This window comes from Camponotus vicinus, unplaced genomic scaffold (genome assembly GCF_025532165.1).
Source record: "Camponotus vicinus isolate PSW18456_S1 unplaced genomic scaffold, iyCamVici1.0 SCAF_1, whole genome shotgun sequence".
Lineage (NCBI taxonomy): Eukaryota > Metazoa > Arthropoda > Insecta > Hymenoptera > Formicidae > Camponotus > Camponotus vicinus.
Window position 1 is genome coordinate 25999079 of NW_028141945.1, and position 18952 is coordinate 26018030.

At 29.5% G+C, this 18952-nt stretch overlaps 3 protein-coding genes across 9 annotated transcripts; all 3 read left to right on the forward strand.

Annotated features, from left to right (window-relative positions):
- Positions 1-1641: 1641 nt before the first annotated feature.
- Positions 1642-3944, forward strand: LOC145959881 (uncharacterized). Its single transcript, XM_083079086.1, has 3 exons — positions 1642-2527; positions 3585-3689; positions 3818-3944. The coding sequence occupies exons 1-3, from the start codon at positions 2288-2290 to the stop codon at positions 3872-3874; spliced, it is 402 nt and encodes a 133-aa protein (XP_082935212.1). The 5' UTR covers positions 1642-2287; the 3' UTR covers positions 3875-3944.
- Positions 3945-7819: 3875 nt separating this feature from the next.
- Positions 7820-12532, forward strand: LOC145959876 (uncharacterized). 3 transcript variants are annotated; one of them, XM_083079078.1, is made up of 4 exons: positions 7820-8164; positions 9766-9989; positions 10256-12293; positions 12395-12528. In XM_083079078.1, exons 1-2 carry the CDS (start codon positions 8059-8061, stop codon positions 9840-9842), a joined length of 183 nt encoding a protein of 60 aa, XP_082935204.1. In that variant the 5' UTR covers positions 7820-8058; the 3' UTR covers positions 9843-9989; positions 10256-12293; positions 12395-12528. The 3 variants fall into 3 exon arrangements, with proteins under 3 accessions (XP_082935204.1, XP_082935205.1, XP_082935203.1); XM_083079079.1 differs by lacking the exon at positions 10256-12293 and having other exon boundaries at positions 12395-12532; XM_083079077.1 differs by lacking the exon at positions 7820-8164 and having other exon boundaries at positions 9690-9989.
- A 134-nt stretch (positions 12533-12666) lies between these two features.
- LOC145959877 (uncharacterized) lies at positions 12667-17861 on the forward strand. 5 transcript variants are annotated; one of them, XR_014435207.1, is made up of 9 exons: positions 12667-12843; positions 12925-13014; positions 13545-13763; positions 13981-14037; positions 14248-14456; positions 14928-15087; positions 15219-15296; positions 16988-17390; positions 17475-17861. XR_014435207.1 is itself a non-coding variant. In XM_083079081.1 (8 exons), exons 2-8 carry the CDS (start codon positions 12951-12953, stop codon positions 15830-15832), a joined length of 834 nt encoding a protein of 277 aa, XP_082935207.1. In that variant the 5' UTR covers positions 12667-12854; positions 12925-12950; the 3' UTR covers positions 15833-16981. The 5 variants fall into 5 exon arrangements, 4 of the variants coding, with proteins under 4 accessions (XP_082935207.1, XP_082935206.1, XP_082935209.1 ...); XM_083079081.1 differs by lacking the exons at positions 16988-17390; positions 17475-17861 and adding an exon at positions 15786-16981 and having other exon boundaries at positions 12667-12854; XM_083079080.1 differs by lacking the exons at positions 16988-17390; positions 17475-17861 and adding an exon at positions 15786-16981.
- The last annotated feature ends 1091 nt before the right edge of the window (positions 17862-18952 follow it).

Genomic DNA, 18952 nt, shown 5'->3' on the forward strand with positions numbered 1-18952 from the left:
CGATGGATTGAAGATCGATTTATTATTAAATCATCTGAATTATGCCCTAAAGCCTCCGCCACTGCATGCAGGACATACACTGAATCTCTCACACTTAATCGACATCTGTCTAAACTTCCAACGAGCGTAATAACATTGATGCGACCTCTCCTTTTTTTAACTGCAGGTGGTGATAAAGATTCTGACTGTTCTGCATTGTTCAAATCTTGTTCGGAAACATTTGATTCTGATTGCTCTGCATTGTTCGAATATTGTTCGGAAATATTTGATTTTGTATCAAACTTATCAGATAATGACATTGACGCTGTTGTTGACTGAAGTGCTATCTCTCTCTGTTTTTCATACTGAATTTTTCTTTCTATTTCCTTGTTCTTACGTTCTTGTGATCTTTCTTCTATCATTGTTACTTTTTTATCAATCGATCCAAGACAGCCTATCCTTTCTCGCTGTCTTTGATTTATTAAAAATTGTTTATCTTCTTCAATTTTAATAATATTTAAAGCATCTAAATGTGCAATGTCAAATAAGTTATCCAAATTTTCCGTAAATTCTATTTCCTTTTGCCTATAAATTTCTCCATTTTTTTTGAATTTTTTTGTAAAGAACGCCATTTTTCATACAAGTTCATTAATTTAGACACGCAGTGTTGAAGAGTCCTGATAGGAATTCTTGCTTTTTCCCAAAAAATGACACATTCACGAACAGCTAAGTTTGCACTTTCACGTACATTTAATTTTACGCATCTTATATTATAAAATAATACTGAAAGCACTTGTCTATTTGATGGTAGTATTGAACCAAGAATTTGAGTATTTATACTACCAACTAAAAATATGTTAGTATCACGTCGAAGTACTACAGCCATATTAATAAATTTAGTAAAATATTTAACTTCGTTTATATGCACAACATCCGTCAAGGAGCTAAACTTGTGCTTGACTGATTTAACACAAGTTTCAACATGTCAGCGCACGATCAACAAAAACACATCAAAAACAAAAAACTTGCGAAACAGTGCCTTCATCCAAATAAATTTTTATAACTATCACGACGTCAGAGACAAATTAATCATGAAAACTTTACAATTCTTTTTGTTACATTTATGAAGTAAATACACTAATGTGGTGTGTTTATTATGTATTGAATTAATTATTAAATTTACATCATACAACAATATAGAACGTCATACAATAATGTTGTTGTATTGATGCAGCAACAAATTCACTAAAAGTTACATTTCGATTTTCATATTATACGTGCCATTTGACATATTGTTTGGCGTAAATTGTGATTATTTTTTTTTCACATTTTTTGTCATTCTAAATATGAGAAATATAAATTAAGTCTGATCAGTCATTAGAAATTCAACATTGATAAATTTCGTGAATTAATAATGTTTACGTACCTATCAAGTTTACGTACATCGGTCTATTTGGATACTTAAAAAAAATTTAAGTTTTTACAAATAACTTTAATTAATATTTTTTATTTTTATATTTAATTGATGTCATAATTATAAGAAATTATAAGAATATAATATTAAATTATAAGAATACATTTAATAAGAACATCTTTACTTAAACAGTCTATTCTAAAAACATCAATGGCTTGTCGGCACGGGTTAACAATGATAAAAAAAATTTTAAAAAATTAGAGCTTATTTTTATCCACATTGAAAAGATTTTATGGGGTGAGAGCAAAAAAATTCCGAGATCGAAAAATAAGAGACACCCTAATGTATATGCATAAAATATAAAATTTTAGAAATGAAATATATTTTTAGTATTAGTCATAAAAATTTCTTGATCGTAAGATTTAAACAGTGCAACGAAATTGACAGAGATACGCTTCTCTTGTGCATTAAATTTACCGGTTCTGAGAGCCGAGGCAAAATGTAAGTTGCAAAGTAACTAACGCACAAGTGCCCCGCAAATGGACGCAAATAAATGCGACGTCTCCCTTTCGCCCCTCGGCGAGCGCGAAGGGCACATCAGAAGCAACACGACGACAGAACGATGGGTCCGTCGACGGATAATATAATCCGTCGAATATACTTTGTCCGGAATTATCAGCAGATTGACCGGCAGTTCTCCCCTTCCCTCTCTGTCCTTCTCTCTCTCTCGCAGAGAGATACCCCTTAACGAAATGTCTTTCTCTCTCTTCCCTACCTCCTCGTCCTTCGGATTCACGGATGTCGTTATAAAAGCCGGCGCGCTTTCTTCAACGGCTTATTCTAGTTCTGATCTCCTGACTTGTGTGCGCGATCAATCCTCACTTTATATCGATCATGGAGCATGTCGTCGGCAAATACCAGTACATAACGTGCGAGAACATAAACGAGTTTCTCAAGGACATCGACAAGTCCGAGTTCTCGGGCATTTTGAAGTCTACACTGACCGTGGAAATCCAGATGAACGACGATCAGTTTACGGTCACCATCATCAATCCGGAAAGGAGTGTCACCAGCACCTTTAAGCTCGGCGAGGTCTATGACGAGTGGTTTCCGTCCCAAAAAGTCCCTTTCAAGGTGATGTGAGCACAGAGTGTCAAAAGAATGAGCGAAATAATCAGAGAAATAAAGCTTCTAAGAAGATTCTGAAGGCGCTCAGCTAGATCATTTATTTATTAGTATGAACTAAGTTTCTTCTGCGATAGCTCTGAGGACTAGATGGTTTGATGATAAACATAAATCTATCTTATCCAAATATGTAATTCGTAAATTAATAGGTAATTGATATCTTTAATTTTATCCTTGAAGAGGTATGTGTATCCCCAGGACGTAAATGATAGATTTATTTATTTAAAAAATTAAAAAAGAAAATAAGAATCAACGCGCGGCAGTTGGAGCTCAGAGAAGCAACAACACTTCTTTCTTTTTTCAATATTAGTTTATTAAAAAACTCATATTACAACAACAAAAAACGTTTTTTAATAAATTAATATTGAGAAAAGAAAGAAGTGTTGTTGCTTCTCTGCGCTCCAACCGCGCGTTGGTTTTTATGCCATTTTTTTTTTAATTTTTTGATTATTTGAGCCAAATCTCTAATTATTAAATTTATCTATTTAAAATTTATTTTTAAATTGATATTAAAATTTACTTAATATTTATCCTTTCAAAAAATTATATCTGAATGATATTATAATTGAATAAAATAATTATTGTGTTTATATAATATTAATTATTATATAACATTAATTTGACTTGTGGAGGCGATTTTTCAATCTTTTAGAGAGATCTTAAAGAGGGAACAAGTTCGTGTTTAATGTACGTACTGTTAATGAGTATTTTGAAATATGCTAACAAACAAAAGAAAAAAAGGAATTTTTTTTCTTCCTTTTTGCGTTTCAATTAATTATTCAATACCTTTGCTCTCACTTACTAATTTTATCATTTAATTATTGTTATTATTTGAGCTAATTTTTATTTTTATTTTAATGGAGAAACGAGTCTTTTCTTTCTTTTACAAAAAAAGAGTCACTTTCAACAAGCTCTAACTGATAATACAAATAATTACCTCCTTCGTTTCATCACTTTTATAAAAAACAGATATATAATTGTTATGTTTCTCTCGATTTTGCTGCAGAGCGTGACCACGAAACACGACTTAGGCTTCCAATCCGAGACTTCCTTATCTGCGGATCTCAAACTGACCAGAATCTACGAATTCACCGGCACCCAATTGATCGCAGTAAGTGCAGTTTTCAACACAGAAGAATGCAATAACAGTTATTTAATTTAAGATTAAAGATTCTTCGTTATTAAAGACGTTAATTAAAGACTCTCTTATATACATTTCCTCCCTTCCTTTCGTTTCAGCATATATCCACCAATAAGAGCGACATTACAGCCAAGCGTATATACAAAAAACTGTAAAGCTCTTTAATTTAAATACATAGCATGTAATACGTAATGAATGGTTCTATTAAAGAAAAGTGTGAAGAAAGCGTTTCCCACATTATTCTTAATCCGTTTCCTCTCGAAAAAATATCCACGGTGCGGGTGAGATCGAGCGCAATATTATAAAACTATCTTTGGTTAATAAAAAACTGATGTGCAAAAGATGATACCGAACTATGTTATTGTTATCGAGAAAAGCCGTAAGAACCGATCCGAGCTCAGTGAAACTCCCTCCGTCTTTTGCCAACCGTAGGTTGGCAGCAATCGGGAATAAAAACTGAAACATTATAAAATTCAAACGTAATATGTCATTTATTTAAATATGAATTCTAAGAAATAAATGGTGACAAATACGCAAAAAATCGGAATATCACGCATTCGCGAAGTATATTAAGCTATTTAAGCCAAATCATCAAAACACAATAAATTATATATGGAATTAATTTGCTAATTTTTTGCTATTTTTTGCTGTAAAAAATAATTTTTTTGCTCAAACCATTAAAAAGTTACGAAGGGTTAGATAGCTTAATATGAAGCTATCTAGCCATTGTAAAAAATAGCATATGCATAAGTCAGAGAAAAAAATTAATAAACTAAAATTTTTTGCTACTATTTACTGCCCAAAATATTTTTTTTGCTCCAGTTTTTAAGAAAATACCAATAACAAAACGCGGCGCTCAAGAGTAAAGTGCATTAAAAAAATTAGTTGCTCGCATTATTATAGCATCAGAATATTCCTTGAATTATTTGCTCTCAAGATATCCAGGTCCTGAATTTTTTGCTCGCAAATATTTAAAAAATTTTTATTTTACTCATTATATCAGCTCGTTTAAATAAAACAACTTTTTCTACATTTTTTTTATATCTCTGTTAGTTACGGGACTAATTGTGTGGTTAAACATTTAAACTCTAAACACATTTAATTTATTTGTACATAACTTCTTTTATTTATATATATTTTTTATTAATTTTGTGTATGTGTGTGTGTGTGTGTGTAATTTAATATTATATATATATATATATATATATATATATGTATATAACTATTTATTAATAATAATTTATTGCACGGAATTGCAATTGTCTTCCAAACTTTGAAAAAAAATTATTTATAAAGACATGATAACTAAGCTTTGTTGTGTAGAGACAGTGCCGCTGTTTATTGCGTACTTTACGCGGCGTAATACAATTCTCAATAAAAAAAAACAAAAATAGAAATAGAAGTTTATATATTTGCTGCGTAGCCAAGAATGATTGTAGAAATATCATATAATCATAATTATATGGCTATGCAGAAGATTATTTTCTCTGATTATGTTATATTATATTATTATTATGACTTTGTGTTATATTATATTATTATTATGATTTTGCTGTAAATATAATTATTATTAATAATAGAAAGAGAGAAAAGCTTACCTGTTTAGGAACACTTGCTTCAGATATATCCATGCTGATTTTTTAATAACTTTACAATTTTTCACAATTTATTATCATTAATCAACAATAATAATTTGACATGTAGGGTTATGTCAATTATTATTGCCGCCACTACTTCGAGATGTCTCCAACTATATTTTTCCCTATACGGATGCTTAGAACGAATCTTATTGGTGAATCATTTTTGCTTCTTAGTTTCGCTCGCAGCCAATGAGAGAACGTATCGGCGAAATAATATTGTTTTTCCGCTTTTTATTAATAGAATAAAGAATAATAATTATATGTTTTAAACCTTGGTTAATAAAAAACTGATGTGCAACAGATGACACCGAACTATGTTATTGTTATCGAGAAAAGCTGTGAGTACCGATCCGAGCTCGGTGAAACGCATACTCCCTCCGTCTTTTGCCAACCGTAGGTTGGCAGCAGTCGGGAGTAAAAACGACGCTATTAAAAGTGCCGCGATCTCAGAAGTATAGTGTTACGGCAGCTCGATGCGATAAGAGAAAGAGGGAGACAATAGATTTTCAACTGTTTTTATATTCGAGACAGTCGGTACTCGGCAATCAGTAGTAGCAATTCATGTAGTTTCGGTGATTTCGATCGAGTGTTCAGTAAAAATATAAAGTGATTTTATAAGTGAGATTAAGTGTTCATTCTATTTAAACTGGTTAAAATGATCAGGAAAAGGGGAAGGCCTCAAAAAGTTAATGTGAAACTATTAATAAATTGTTTCCAAAAATGTAAAAATGATATTGTGAACAATAATCAAATCTGCTCAAAAGATAGCAAAATTTGGCTTGAAATGTCAGAACAAATGAATGAAACAATTACCCCATTTTCCTTATATACATATGCTTGTAATAATATTTATAATATTGAGAATATTTTATTTAACCGAGAAAATTTAAACAAAGAAATAAACTCGACATTAGAGTCATCAGCTAATTTAGAGTCATCAGCTAGTTTAGAGTCATCGAAGGATATATCAGAAAGTTTAATAACGGACGACGAAACTGATACTTTCGAAATTTCTGTTTCGAAACAAGAATTTGATACAATAATCGAAAACCGTTTACACAAGAGAATCGGCCGTAATTTAAATAAAAAAGTAAGTTACAAAAAGAATTTAAGATTTAGATCAGGTTTTTACCAAGAATTTTTTGCAATGTTATTTTGGATAACAAGACGGTTGCAATCCTGTGCAATAAATTATATTAATTATTACATACCGCAAAACATAGATGGAGGATACCTTAATGGTAAATATATTTGGAAATACTTCTATATTCTTCTTAATGATGAATCTTAATAATTATTACTTTTATTATAAATATCTTGAGTCCTTTATTTCTTTTTATTCCCAAATCCATTTCAATTTTTTTTGATATATATATATATATATATATATATATATATATGATACGGGCGAAGTCCGCAAGGTGTGCAGAGCCGACATTGCCCGAGCGATGTCAGTATTGCATAACGTTTTTGCATAAAATTAAAGAATCTATCAAAAAAAAGCGTCGCTCTGCACCGCGAACCGAAATATTCACGATTAAAGTTCACTACTATTTAAGTTAGGATATCTGTCATACCGATGGCACACACACATACACGCGCGCGCGCGGGGGGGGTGCAAGGGGGGCCTTCGGTCCCCCTTCCCACACCCACCCCGTTCCCCTCGCTTCGCGTGGAAAGTTGCACCCTCCTGCACCCACCCCCCCGGTAGGAGTGCCTACGGTAGGGTGCAACTTTATATATATTATATATTATTTGTTATTATATATTATATATTATTTGTTTTTAAATTAGGATACTGTCGGTGTGGTAGCACCATTAATGTAAAATTTGAATTAAGAGACTGTAACACAAATGTCATATTATTATGTAATTTTAATAAAGGCAAAAAAACTAAAAAATGCGGTCCATTATATTTACGAGGAGAAACTCGAAAAAAGATGATCAAAGACTTCGAAAAAACAAATGTTTACACTCATCGAACAACACAAGCTGCAGATTTAATGCAACCTGGGGATCCAAAATGTCGCTTAATTAGATCCAGTAATGTATTACATGTTGCACAAAACGAAGAAGTTCGCATTAATTATCTACATTCAAATCCGATACAAGCACTTGTCATCATGAAAAATATGACAAAATATAGCAATTGCATTGGAAATATAGGGTTAGACCCTTTTTATATCCATTATTGCGTAAATTTGCAAGTTCAGATTTACAAAAAACTGTATTCCAAATATAAGAACAATTTAGAAATTTTTATTGATGCGACTGGAGCACGATTTAAAGAAATAATGATATGTGATAACAAAAGAACTGCCTATATATTATTATACTTAATTGTTATAAATGTCGAAGAGGGACAGTTTCCTATTGCTCAAATGATAACAGAGTATCACTCGGTCACAAGCGTACAACATTAGCTCAATGAATGGTTATCACTAAAAATTCCGTTACCTAACCAGATATGTGTAGATTACTCTTTCGCACTTCTTCATGCGGCAGCGAGAACATTCGATGGATGTTACAATATCTACGATTATGCTAATAAATGTAGAAATAATATTCCTCGCTGTTATATACGCATTGATCGAGCACACTTCATAAAAAAATATACTCATTTATTAAAAAGCTCCACAAAAATATTAAAAACATTTTTTGCTTCGTGTATTGATGCTCTCTGCAACTGCAAAGACGAAATGGAGGCGAGAAAAATAATCAAAGCGATATTAACGTTATCACAATATGAGACAGAAATCAATCGATTTAAAAAAAGAGAACAATATTTAAAATCCATCATCACAGGTAAGCGTAACACAATCTAAATAATTCTCGAATATTAATATTATATTTTATTATTAGTATTATAATATAATATATAATACATGTATATTATATAACTTCCCAGACAGCAGACTTTTCATAATATGTTCATAAAGAGTTCATATTTTTGACCTCTTTATGATTTGCATTAAATGAATTCAAAATGAGATCTAAAAATGTTACTTTTCTAAGCTCTTGAACACTAAATCATAAGCAGCTCATTATGAGTTCTCATATATGATCCTGTATAACATTCATACAGTGATCAGAAAAATGTCATTTTGATATCAGAAATTTTCATGATCGAATATATGCGTAATCCATATACATATATATATATATATATATATATATATATATATATATATATAGTAGATATATTAAAGTATTTAATAATAATTATTTAATATAAATATATAAGGGTGGAATAAATATAATTATGTTCCTTTCTCGGTAAAAAATATATATACATATATATATATATATATATATATATATATATATATATATATATATATACAGGGTGAGCCATTTTAATTAACGCACGCAATTATTTCGGAAACAAAGCATTTTAGAGAAAAATGTTTCAGACCTATAAAAGTTTTATGGTTTCGAGGGGGCCATAAGATGGTATCATTGGTTTGACCTTGAAGAGTTATTTGAAGGTCACATGAAGGTCACCTTCAATTTCTTAAATGGAACCTACTATTTGTCATTGCATATTCTTGTAGCTTATCTCGAGAGCTTTCCAAAACACTATAATTAAGTACCTTTTCGTTAAGTACTTTTTGAGTTATGAGGCTTGAAATAATTTCTTAATTTTACATAAACCGTAAAATATCTTGTAAAATATTCATTTTTCGATTATCTTACCTTAATACTTTTACGTACAAAATAATGAGAGGAATCAACTGGTGTAAAGAAAACACATAGTTGTTTTGAAGAAAAAATATATAATTTGCAATTAACAATTCCATATTTTTTCTTAAAAACAACTATGTGTTTTCTTTACACCAATTGATTCCTCTCATTATTTTGTACATAAAAGTATTAAGATAAGATAATCGAAAAATGAATATTTTACAAGATATTTTACGGTTTATGTAAAATTAAGAAATTATTTCAAGCCTCATAACTCAAAAAGTACTTAACGAAAAGGTACTTAATTATAGTGTTTTGGAAAGCTCTCGAGATAAGCTACAAGAATATGCAATGACAAATAGTAGGTTCCATTTAAGAAATTGAAGGTGACCTTCATGTGACCTTCAAATAACTCTTCAAGGTCAAACCAATGATACCATCTTATGGCCCCCTCGAAACCATAAAACTTTTGTCTGAAACATTTTTCTCTAAAATGCTTTGTTTCCGAAATAATTGCGTGCGTTAATTAAAATGGCTCACCCTGTATATATATATATATATATATATATATATATATATATATATATATATTTATAATAAGTAACTTCAGTTAAAAATTTACTAAAAATTAACTCAGCTGCAAGAATCTATAAAAAATTTTAGAAGAACGACATTAAGCCTAAGGTCTGTTCGTTTTAATTGAGCTTGCTACATCATTGCAGCTAAAACCGATCAGACTTCTATTCTACAATGGTCCGCAAGACGTAGCCTGCAGGACGAAAGACTGGTGATTGTCTGAATAAAATTGAGCAGCATTATAACTTTTCTATAAAATTATATAAATTGATTGGAAAGAAAATTTTACAACTACGATTAAAAGACACGCAGCAGTAGAGAAAAGTTCTTCTGACACGAGACACGACTGCAATAAATCGCAAGTTTTGAGGTTAGTACATATTCATTGTTTCCTATCCATGGTTAGCAAAACATTATGTAATTTATATAATAATATTAAATATAATAATATTATTAATAATATTAAAGTTCAAATAAATACAGTTTCAATTGCATAAGCTTTTATAAAGGAAGTTAATAGATTATTCAGTCACAATAATTCTTATTATAAAGAAGTACAAATATAAAATTAATAAATAATTTAGATAAATATGTCAATTCACTTCACACAAATTAATTTTTTCATTTTGCCAATAGATTGTATAATAAATTTGGGAAATCTGGATTGGTCTCTAAATTTGAGACTTGTGTAAAACATGAAAAAACGATTTAGTGAATTGTCCCGCAGCCAAAAAAATCGAAGATTAAAAGTTTTAAAAGAAAGTTTTGATAGATCAAACAGTGCTGGTAATATATTAAATATTTATGACAATAGTAGATTTGTTGAATCTGAACCAATCGACTTTGGATCATTCGAACCTAAACTAATCAAACTTAGATCAAGTGTAACATCCGCAATATCAGAATGTGAATTCAATATTCAAAAAAATGAATGTGACATAAAATTACGAGAAAAGTTAGCAAATTGGGCTATTCTTTTTGATATTTCTCAAGAAGCAATCAATAATTTGCTATTTATTTTAAAAGAAGGACTAAACTTACCTCTTAATGCTCGAACATTATTATCTATACCAGTGCAAACTAATATAGTACCATTACATCCATGGGGTTCTTATTTCCATTATGGATTAGAAAACTCTTTGAAAGATCAACTTCGAGTATTGGGAACACCGTTCAGTGGTACAAATATCTCCTTCCATATTAATATTGATGGATTACCATTGTCGAAAAGTTCCAAGAGTCAATGCTGGCCCATATTAGGAGAAATTGTTCCTAAAATCGGTGAACCATTCGTTATAGGGGTGTATCATGGACACAAAAAGCCTGCCTCTACTGAATTTTTTGACATATTTATAAATGAATATAACCAATTAAGAAAATATGGATTCATGTACATGAATCATAAATATTCAGTTTCGATCAATGCTATAATATGTGATAGCCCAGCAAGGTCATTTGTTACTGCTACAAAAGGCCATAATGGCTATAATGGGTGCAGTAAGTGCACTGATGAAGGCGAATATCGTAATTATAAAATGCTATTCTTAAAATTAGATGCACCACTGCGAACTGATGAATCTTTTAAACAGCGTTTGGATGAAAATCATCACACTGGATTTTCGCCTTTTTTAAGAACAGAAGTAGCAATGGTCACTCAGTTTCCTCTAGACTACATGCATCTTGCCTGTTTGGGCGGTAAGGTGTAATGAAAAAAATGATAAATTTATGGATGTATGGACATTACAATGTAAGGTTGAGTGCTGCAAAAATGAATGAGTTATCGCGTGACTTAATTGCATTAAGAGAATGGATTCCAGTAGAATTTCAGAGAAAACCCAGAGGTGTAGACGAGGTGGATCGATGGAAAGCAACAGAATTTCGCTTATTTTTATTATACATATTTAGGAATAACCTTAGTTGATAAATATTTACCACAATCATATGCAATTCATTTTTATGCTTTGAACTGTGCGCTTCGTATTTTAAGTCATCCCGAAGATTGTATTCGCAATAATGTATTTGCTAAGGAATTATTGATTTACTTCGTAGATGGATGCAAAGATTTATATGGGGAAGATACTATAATTTTTAATATTCATAACTTAATACATCTTCCTTCTGATGTGCTTAAATTTGGACCTATTGATTCGTTTAGCGCATTTTCTTTCGAAAATTTTCTGAAAAAAATAAAAAAGCAGATGAGAAAAGGTGACAAACCTTTAGCTCAACTCCACCGAAGAATTGTGGAGGAAAATTCTAATAAATTATCAGTAATAAACACCACATTAATAAAGAAGCCTACTTTATTACGAAAAAATAATAAACGATTAATAATGGGATGTTTTTTTTCTTACGACAAATTAATACTCCAAAATTTTGTGATATCAATTTTAAAAAAGGCTGATTCATATTGTTATCTTAAAAATAATAATGTAATGTGGGTTAATTTCATAGGAGAAAAAAATAATAAACCAATTCTCGTTGGTAAAACATTGCTCAGTCTAGCAAACTTTCCGAATTATCCTTGCCAATCCAGTAATATACAAATTGTAATAGGGAACGAATGGTCTAATCAACAATCAGTCGAACTAGAAAACGTAGGAAAAGCAATGGGTCTTCCATTTAATGGATCCATGTGCTTTATCTTGCTACTTCATTCAATGTAATATATCTTGTAAGTTGATTATACGCATAAATACAGTTGTTTTAAAGACTGGAATAATTGAATTGAATCGTTATTTCCTGTATAATTACATTAATATTTTTTTCTTATAGATGTATCGCGTTGTTATGGTCGACGATTGGACGTCAGTTGTACCTAGTAGTTGGATAGAGGCTGATAACACATGTCGATGGCCACCGAAACATATTAAAACGGCAACTGCTATTGTGAAACGTAGTCAACCCGGTGATAATTGGATGGTCTTACATTACAAATAAGCACTTGGACCATTTGGTAAGTGAAAAAACGTAAGCCTACATGTATGTTTAAAAAATGTGCTTCATTTGTACGTTACATTTCTAATTAAACTTTGTTAACAGATTCTTATGCGGCAGCCAAGGAAGCTAAAATTATTTCGGTGGACCTTTCTTCAAATGATGACGATGGTTTTCAACAAATTTCAATTCCTTCGAATACAACGCAATTGCCAAAGAAAAGACTAGTCAAGCGCCTATATTTTTTGATGAATTGTCTGATAACAGTGATGAACCAGAACCAAAACGTAAATTAAATGTATATCTCGTTATATGTCTGATTTGTTCCCTTAGTTTTGTCATAATTTGAAATTATAAATATTTTTCAGACATTCCTGCAAAGATAAAAAGAGCCATGCCCAGCCTGTATCAAACGAGTAACGACAAGAATTTACCGACGACATCAAATTCTGATAAAAGTAAGAATTTTTTGATCTTTTAAATATCCAAACATTTTTTGCATTATGACTAGATATTTGTTATTTGAAATCTGTAACTGTTACATGCAATTGTAAGTATTTGTTATTTGAAAAGTTATCGATAATTATCTAATTATTAATAAATTAGTAATGAATAACATGCAGGTACAAAGTCAATGTAAAAAAAGAAATAACTTTGTTGAATCTATTTTATCTATTTTACTTGGAATAATTTTGTACAAAATTTTTTTATTTTTAAAATTTAAAATAGCATCAAAATAAATTTACTTTATTAAATGTACATTTAGATTTAGAATTTTATATTTAGAGTCTAATACTTTTTTATATTGAAGGTATCTTAATATTCGTGAATAATGTTCGATATTCTCTAGGATAATAAATAATTGTGCATTTAAATTTAAATGAACAATTGGTATTTTATAATATTCCATATGGAAGTTTATTTTATATGTTTGTAACAAGTAAATTTTTATCATATAGTTTAATTTCGTTTCTATTCTATACATCAGACAACAATCTTTCCACTAATAATGAATTAACGAATACTGCCTGTTCGTCGAGCTGTGCAATCAATCACGAGACTGAACTTCTTAATAGAAAAGAGGACAATTTTAATATTCCCAGTGGAAGTAATGACAATAGAAAAAACAAAGAGAGGTGCCTACAAGATATAACAAATAATGTTAAAGAAATTACTGGGATTCGAAGGAAGAATGTCATCAACAATGGTGAGAATTACAAATAATATTACAGTTATAATGTTTTATTTTAAACAAAAATTATCAGCAAGTTGCTAATATAAACGATAATTTCAAAATAAAATACAAATAATAAATATTTAAACTAATTATGTTACTAATATATCTGAAAGAGAAATATCTTCGGTTATTTGCAACTAATTATTGAAATCTATTATAGTTGAATTTAAATAATTTATTTTTTAAGATTCAACGAATGAAGAAAGGGCTGAGGTTCCACAAATTTCCAAAGAATGTGGTTGTCGTAAGTTTTAAAATTTTATTTACAAATAAAGCAATCAAATAAATGAAAAATCTAATCTTTTTATCGTACGGTTAGGATTCTACCGGAATTCTACTTACTGTTGGACAGTTATTCCGATCGCAAGAATGTAACAACAAGCTGCTTATCTATAAAACTAATGTACTAATAAATGTTATTTATAATAAATCTTATTTATAAATTATGTTTCAGGAGGATATCACGAAAAAATAGAAAAAATATATAAAATCATATGCGAAATGTATGCCCAGATTATGAATAACGATGCAGGATATCAAAGCAGAAAAATCACTGAAAACGACGATACCTCATTGCTACCACCAATGCCACTGAAAACCGTAAAAGATTTTGACGAATTGGAGGCGTTGCTGAGCGAAGAGCCGCAAGCTCGACGTCAATTGGTAGGGCCATTTCTTTATATGGTATACTTTCGGTGCAATAGCAAGCGGTAGTAAGTTTGAAATCGTATAGTATTTTTATTGCATAGTAAAGAATTTCTATTTGAAATTATATACCGTAGACATAAGGAAAATACTATTTCTATTTGAAATTATATATCGTAGACATAAGGAAAATACTATCATTTTGAATTTGGTACCAGAAAGTGTACTATTTTGATATCCCTGATGAGAAAATTTTTTTCTGAAATTTATCTTATTTTTATAGTTTTATGGAATTCTATATAGTTATACATTCTGTAGAAATTTTATTAAAATTTTTCTCTGAAATTTCTCTAAAGAATTCAAAGAAATAAAAAATATTTCAAAGAAATAAATGAAAATTCAAAGAAATTAATAATTTTTGCCGGGATAGCCTCAGAATTTTACACAATACAAATTAATTTTGTTTAATATTCTGTTTCAATTCTTCAGCGCATTAAATTTGCTCGAATTGGAGGAAATACGCCAGCCAAACATACGCGAAACATTTTATATGGTTCCCTTAGCAATCAGCTGGCCTACCAATTGTCTTGGTCAGGACAAAAAAATACAAAAGGGATAAGCAGCACCAAATTCGTTGATACTATAATAGGTAATATATATATTACCCTCTTGTAAACATTTTTATGCATTATTTTAATTAATTATATTGTAAATTAATTACTTGCAATATAAACATTTGTTTCATTGAAATTAGTAATAATATTTCTATTATATTTACAGATAGTGTAATCCAGTTCACTCCAACAGCAACTATAAATGGGGTCCAAACTGTGATAAAATTCTGGCTCCAGCATGCAGGTGATCGCATTAAATATGAAGTAAAAAAGATTAATTAATATTTTTGTTTCTTTAAAGTTTCTTTTTATTAATATATATTTTAGTATTATAGTATATTCTAGTATTATAGTATATTCTATATAGTATATTATATAATATATATTCTAAAAAACTTATTCAACCTATATAATATATATATTATAAAAAACCTATTATATTTGTAAAAATATATTCTATTAAATGTTTGAACATAACGATTTTTAGTATTTTAAATTTTATAATTTATCATAAGAATCAGAAAAAATATTGGTTGTGCACATTATTGCAAATTGTAAAAATTTCGGTAATTACAGAGAAAGATTTAGAAAATCATTAAAAATCTATTACAAATTGCACAAATTTTCTTAATTACCGAAATTTTTACAATTTGCAATAATGTGCACAACCAACTTTTCTACGATCTTGAGATCAGAATAAGTTCATAATAAGTTCATAATACTATTCTTAAAGAATTCATTATGATCAGCTCACAAAGTGTCCATTTAGGTGGCGCATAAGATCACAATCCGAGTACCTTAGCACCTCTTTTTGAAAAAAATTGAGGAACTCATAAAAATTTATGTAACTCATAAAGAGCTACTATAAGATGTCTCCGTGCTGTCTGGGCTTTAGGTATAATTAAAGACGAAATAGAAAATATTATATTGAACATGGAAGATGAACATTACTCAGATGATTTTACGGAGGACAAAATGCACCTTATGGAAACGACGTTCAATAGCTGGAAAGAATGGCTTAACATTATTGAAAAAGAATTAGAAGCAGAATCCGAAAGTGAAACCGATCAACCAAATGCCTATCAGAACATTCAATTCGTAAAAATTTTCAAAAAAGATATATTATTATTACCATTATGGACAAAAATATTGAAGACCAAAATAGGTTATGGAAGTACGGGAGGGTCCACCGCAAGTTGCGAAGGAGAAATTAATAAAATAAAAAATATAGTTTTCAAAGACATAAAAAATAAAACCATAAGAGTAGATACCTTTGTCCAAAGACATATTGAACACTTATTTGGAGAAATGTTGTTAGTCGATGCTAATTCCAAAACAGAGCAATATAAATTCGATAAAACTACTTTAAATGAATCACAAGATCTCCAAGAAAAAGAAAACTGGAAAGGAAAAATTATTAGAAAATGTAAAGTTCCAAAGTTAGATTTCACTGGTAGTTGCAGTACATTTAGTTATAATAATAAAGAAAATATTATAGAAGAAACATTTGAAACACATACAATGACAACTGATAAAGAAAATATTAAAGAAAAAGTATTTGAAACACATACAATGACAACTAAATTTCTAAAGAATGAGGAAGATGATAATAATATATTGAAAGATATCACAAATAAATCATGCACTAAAAAACAATTACCACTCTATTTGGGACACCAAAAAGATCGCATTTTACAAAAAGTTGCAGTATAAACAGCCCATTGATGTCGGAGTATTTGAACATTGTTCAAACATTCATTTAGCAGCACATAAAATAGATGGCATTTCATATTGCTTACTAAATTCATGTCCATTTGACAGTATAATACAAGCATTATTTGTAATTGAAACAGACGATGACAATATAAAGAAAATGATAGATAAATAATTTTAACAGAAGAAAAGTATAAGTTTCTCAAAATATTTTTTTTACAGGTAACTACGATCGAAAAAAACGAATTATTTGATATAATAAAATATCTTTTTAAACATGGCATTACCAATGAAGTCTATAAAAGCAGAACGAAACTTATAGCAACCCATGGAAACATCGTCGCTTACAATAAAAGACTAGAGCAAAAAATAATTGATTGCGAAAGTAATGTGAAAGAAATGTTTTTAAAATTAATTCACAACAGTTTTTACTCTATAAAATATATCGAATATTGCAAAAAGCAATGTAGTAAAGTAATAAACCATCAATACGAAATGCTATTTATAAAAGAAACACAATTAAGAAAAGAAAATGTGGATATTAATGAAATAGAAGAAGCATTTCCACAAAAACGCAAATGTGATATCTGCCAAGAAATAAAAATCAGAGAATTTCAGAAAATAAGTAAATAAAAAATAAGTAAAAATATAAAAATAAAAAATAACATAACACAATATAACACAAATATAATTTTTTTTAATGTTACAGATGATTTAGTAATAATAGATATAGTTACTTCCGAAGAATATATGATAGAAGAAATACCTAAATACCTAATAAATAAAGAAAACGAAAAAAGGCAATTATGCAGAATTATAAGATATGTAGGCACCATAGACAAAGGTATTGGACACTATACAGCTATATGTAAACGACCCAATGGAAATTGGGAAGAATTTGACGGACTCGCTAAAAAGAAAAGTGTTCGACAAATTAAACAAAAAAAAATAATACCATCAATTATTTTTTATAAGTTATAAAATTATGTTTTTTCATATGTATATTTATTTCTATATGCATGTATGTAAATGTGTATATAAAACACACACACACATACACAAAATTAATAAAAAATATATATAAATAAAAGAAGTTATGTATAAATAAATTAAATGTGTTTAGAGTTTAAATGTTTAACCACACAATTAGTTCCGTAACTAACAGAGATATAAAAAAATGTAGAAAAAGTTGTTTTATTTAAACGAGCTAATATAATGAGTAAAATAAAAATTTTTTAAATATTTGCGAGCAAAAAATTTAGGACCTGGATATCTTGAGAGCAAATAGTTCAGGGAATATTCTGATGCTATAATAATGCGAACAACTAATTTTTTTAATGCACTTTACTCTTGAGCGCCGCGTTTTGTTATTGGTATTTTCTTAAAAACTGGAGCAAAAAAAATATTTTGGGCAGTAAATAGTAGCAAAAAATTTTAGTATTATTAATTTTTTTCTCTGACTTATGCATATGCTATTTTTTACAATGGCTAGATAGCTTCATATTAAGCTATCTAACCCTTCGTAACTTTTTAATGGTTTGAGCAAAAAAATTATTTTTTACAGCAAAAAATAGCAAAAAATTAGCAAATTAATTCCATATATAATTTATTGTGTTTTAATGATTTGGCTTAGATAGCTTAATATACCTGCATTCGCGTGGGTAAAACGCTAAGTTATGCTCTCTGATAATACATGAGGCCGCATTATAATGCATATCAGGTTGAATATTGTGCGTGTGTACAACAAGTCGGTATCTCAAAGGACTCTCGCGCGCGCATCCGAACTTATTCGGTTCAAGTAGACAATCGCATCTTCCGAATTTTTCACTGGAACAACACATTTCGCTGCATATTTAAAGGCCATCAATGCAACACGACCCATACAGCGTAGAACATTGTTGTAACATTACAACAATATTGCGGCAACATTGTAATATTGCCGCAATATTGCTGCAATGTTACAACAATGTTCCGTGTTGTACGGGGATTCACCGAACAAAATAAATAGATCAGATGTCAAGTAGGATAAAAAAAGCTGTTTCGAAACGAATTCCATCCGATCGATTTTTTTTTGTTAATTTTTTCTAAAACTGTTTCTCTATAAACCGAATTTCTCTTTTTATATTATGGTTCAATTATTCTTTTGTCTCGTGATCATATCTGAGAAAATAAAAAAAGTTTTTTAGA

Coding starts and splice junctions, on each gene's coding strand:
- LOC145959881 (XM_083079086.1), top strand. CDS start 2,288: ATGGAGCATGTCGTCGGCAAATACCAGTACATAACGTGCGAGAACATA. Junction 2,528..3,584: donor CCCAAAAAGTCCCTTTCAAG/GTGATGTGAGCA, acceptor ATTTTGCTGCAG/AGCGTGACCACGAAACACGA. Junction 3,690..3,817: donor CCGGCACCCAATTGATCGCA/GTAAGTGCAGTT, acceptor CTTTCGTTTCAG/CATATATCCACCAATAAGAG.
- LOC145959876 (XM_083079077.1), top strand. CDS start 10,315: ATGAAAAAACGATTTAGTGAATTGTCCCGCAGCCAAAAAAATCGAAGA.
- LOC145959877 (XM_083079081.1), top strand. CDS start 12,951: ATGCCCAGCCTGTATCAAACGAGTAACGACAAGAATTTACCGACGACA. Junction 13,764..13,980: donor GAAGAATGTCATCAACAATG/GTGAGAATTACA, acceptor TTATTTTTTAAG/ATTCAACGAATGAAGAAAGG. Junction 14,457..14,927: donor CGCAAGCTCGACGTCAATTG/GTAGGGCCATTT, acceptor TCAATTCTTCAG/CGCATTAAATTTGCTCGAAT.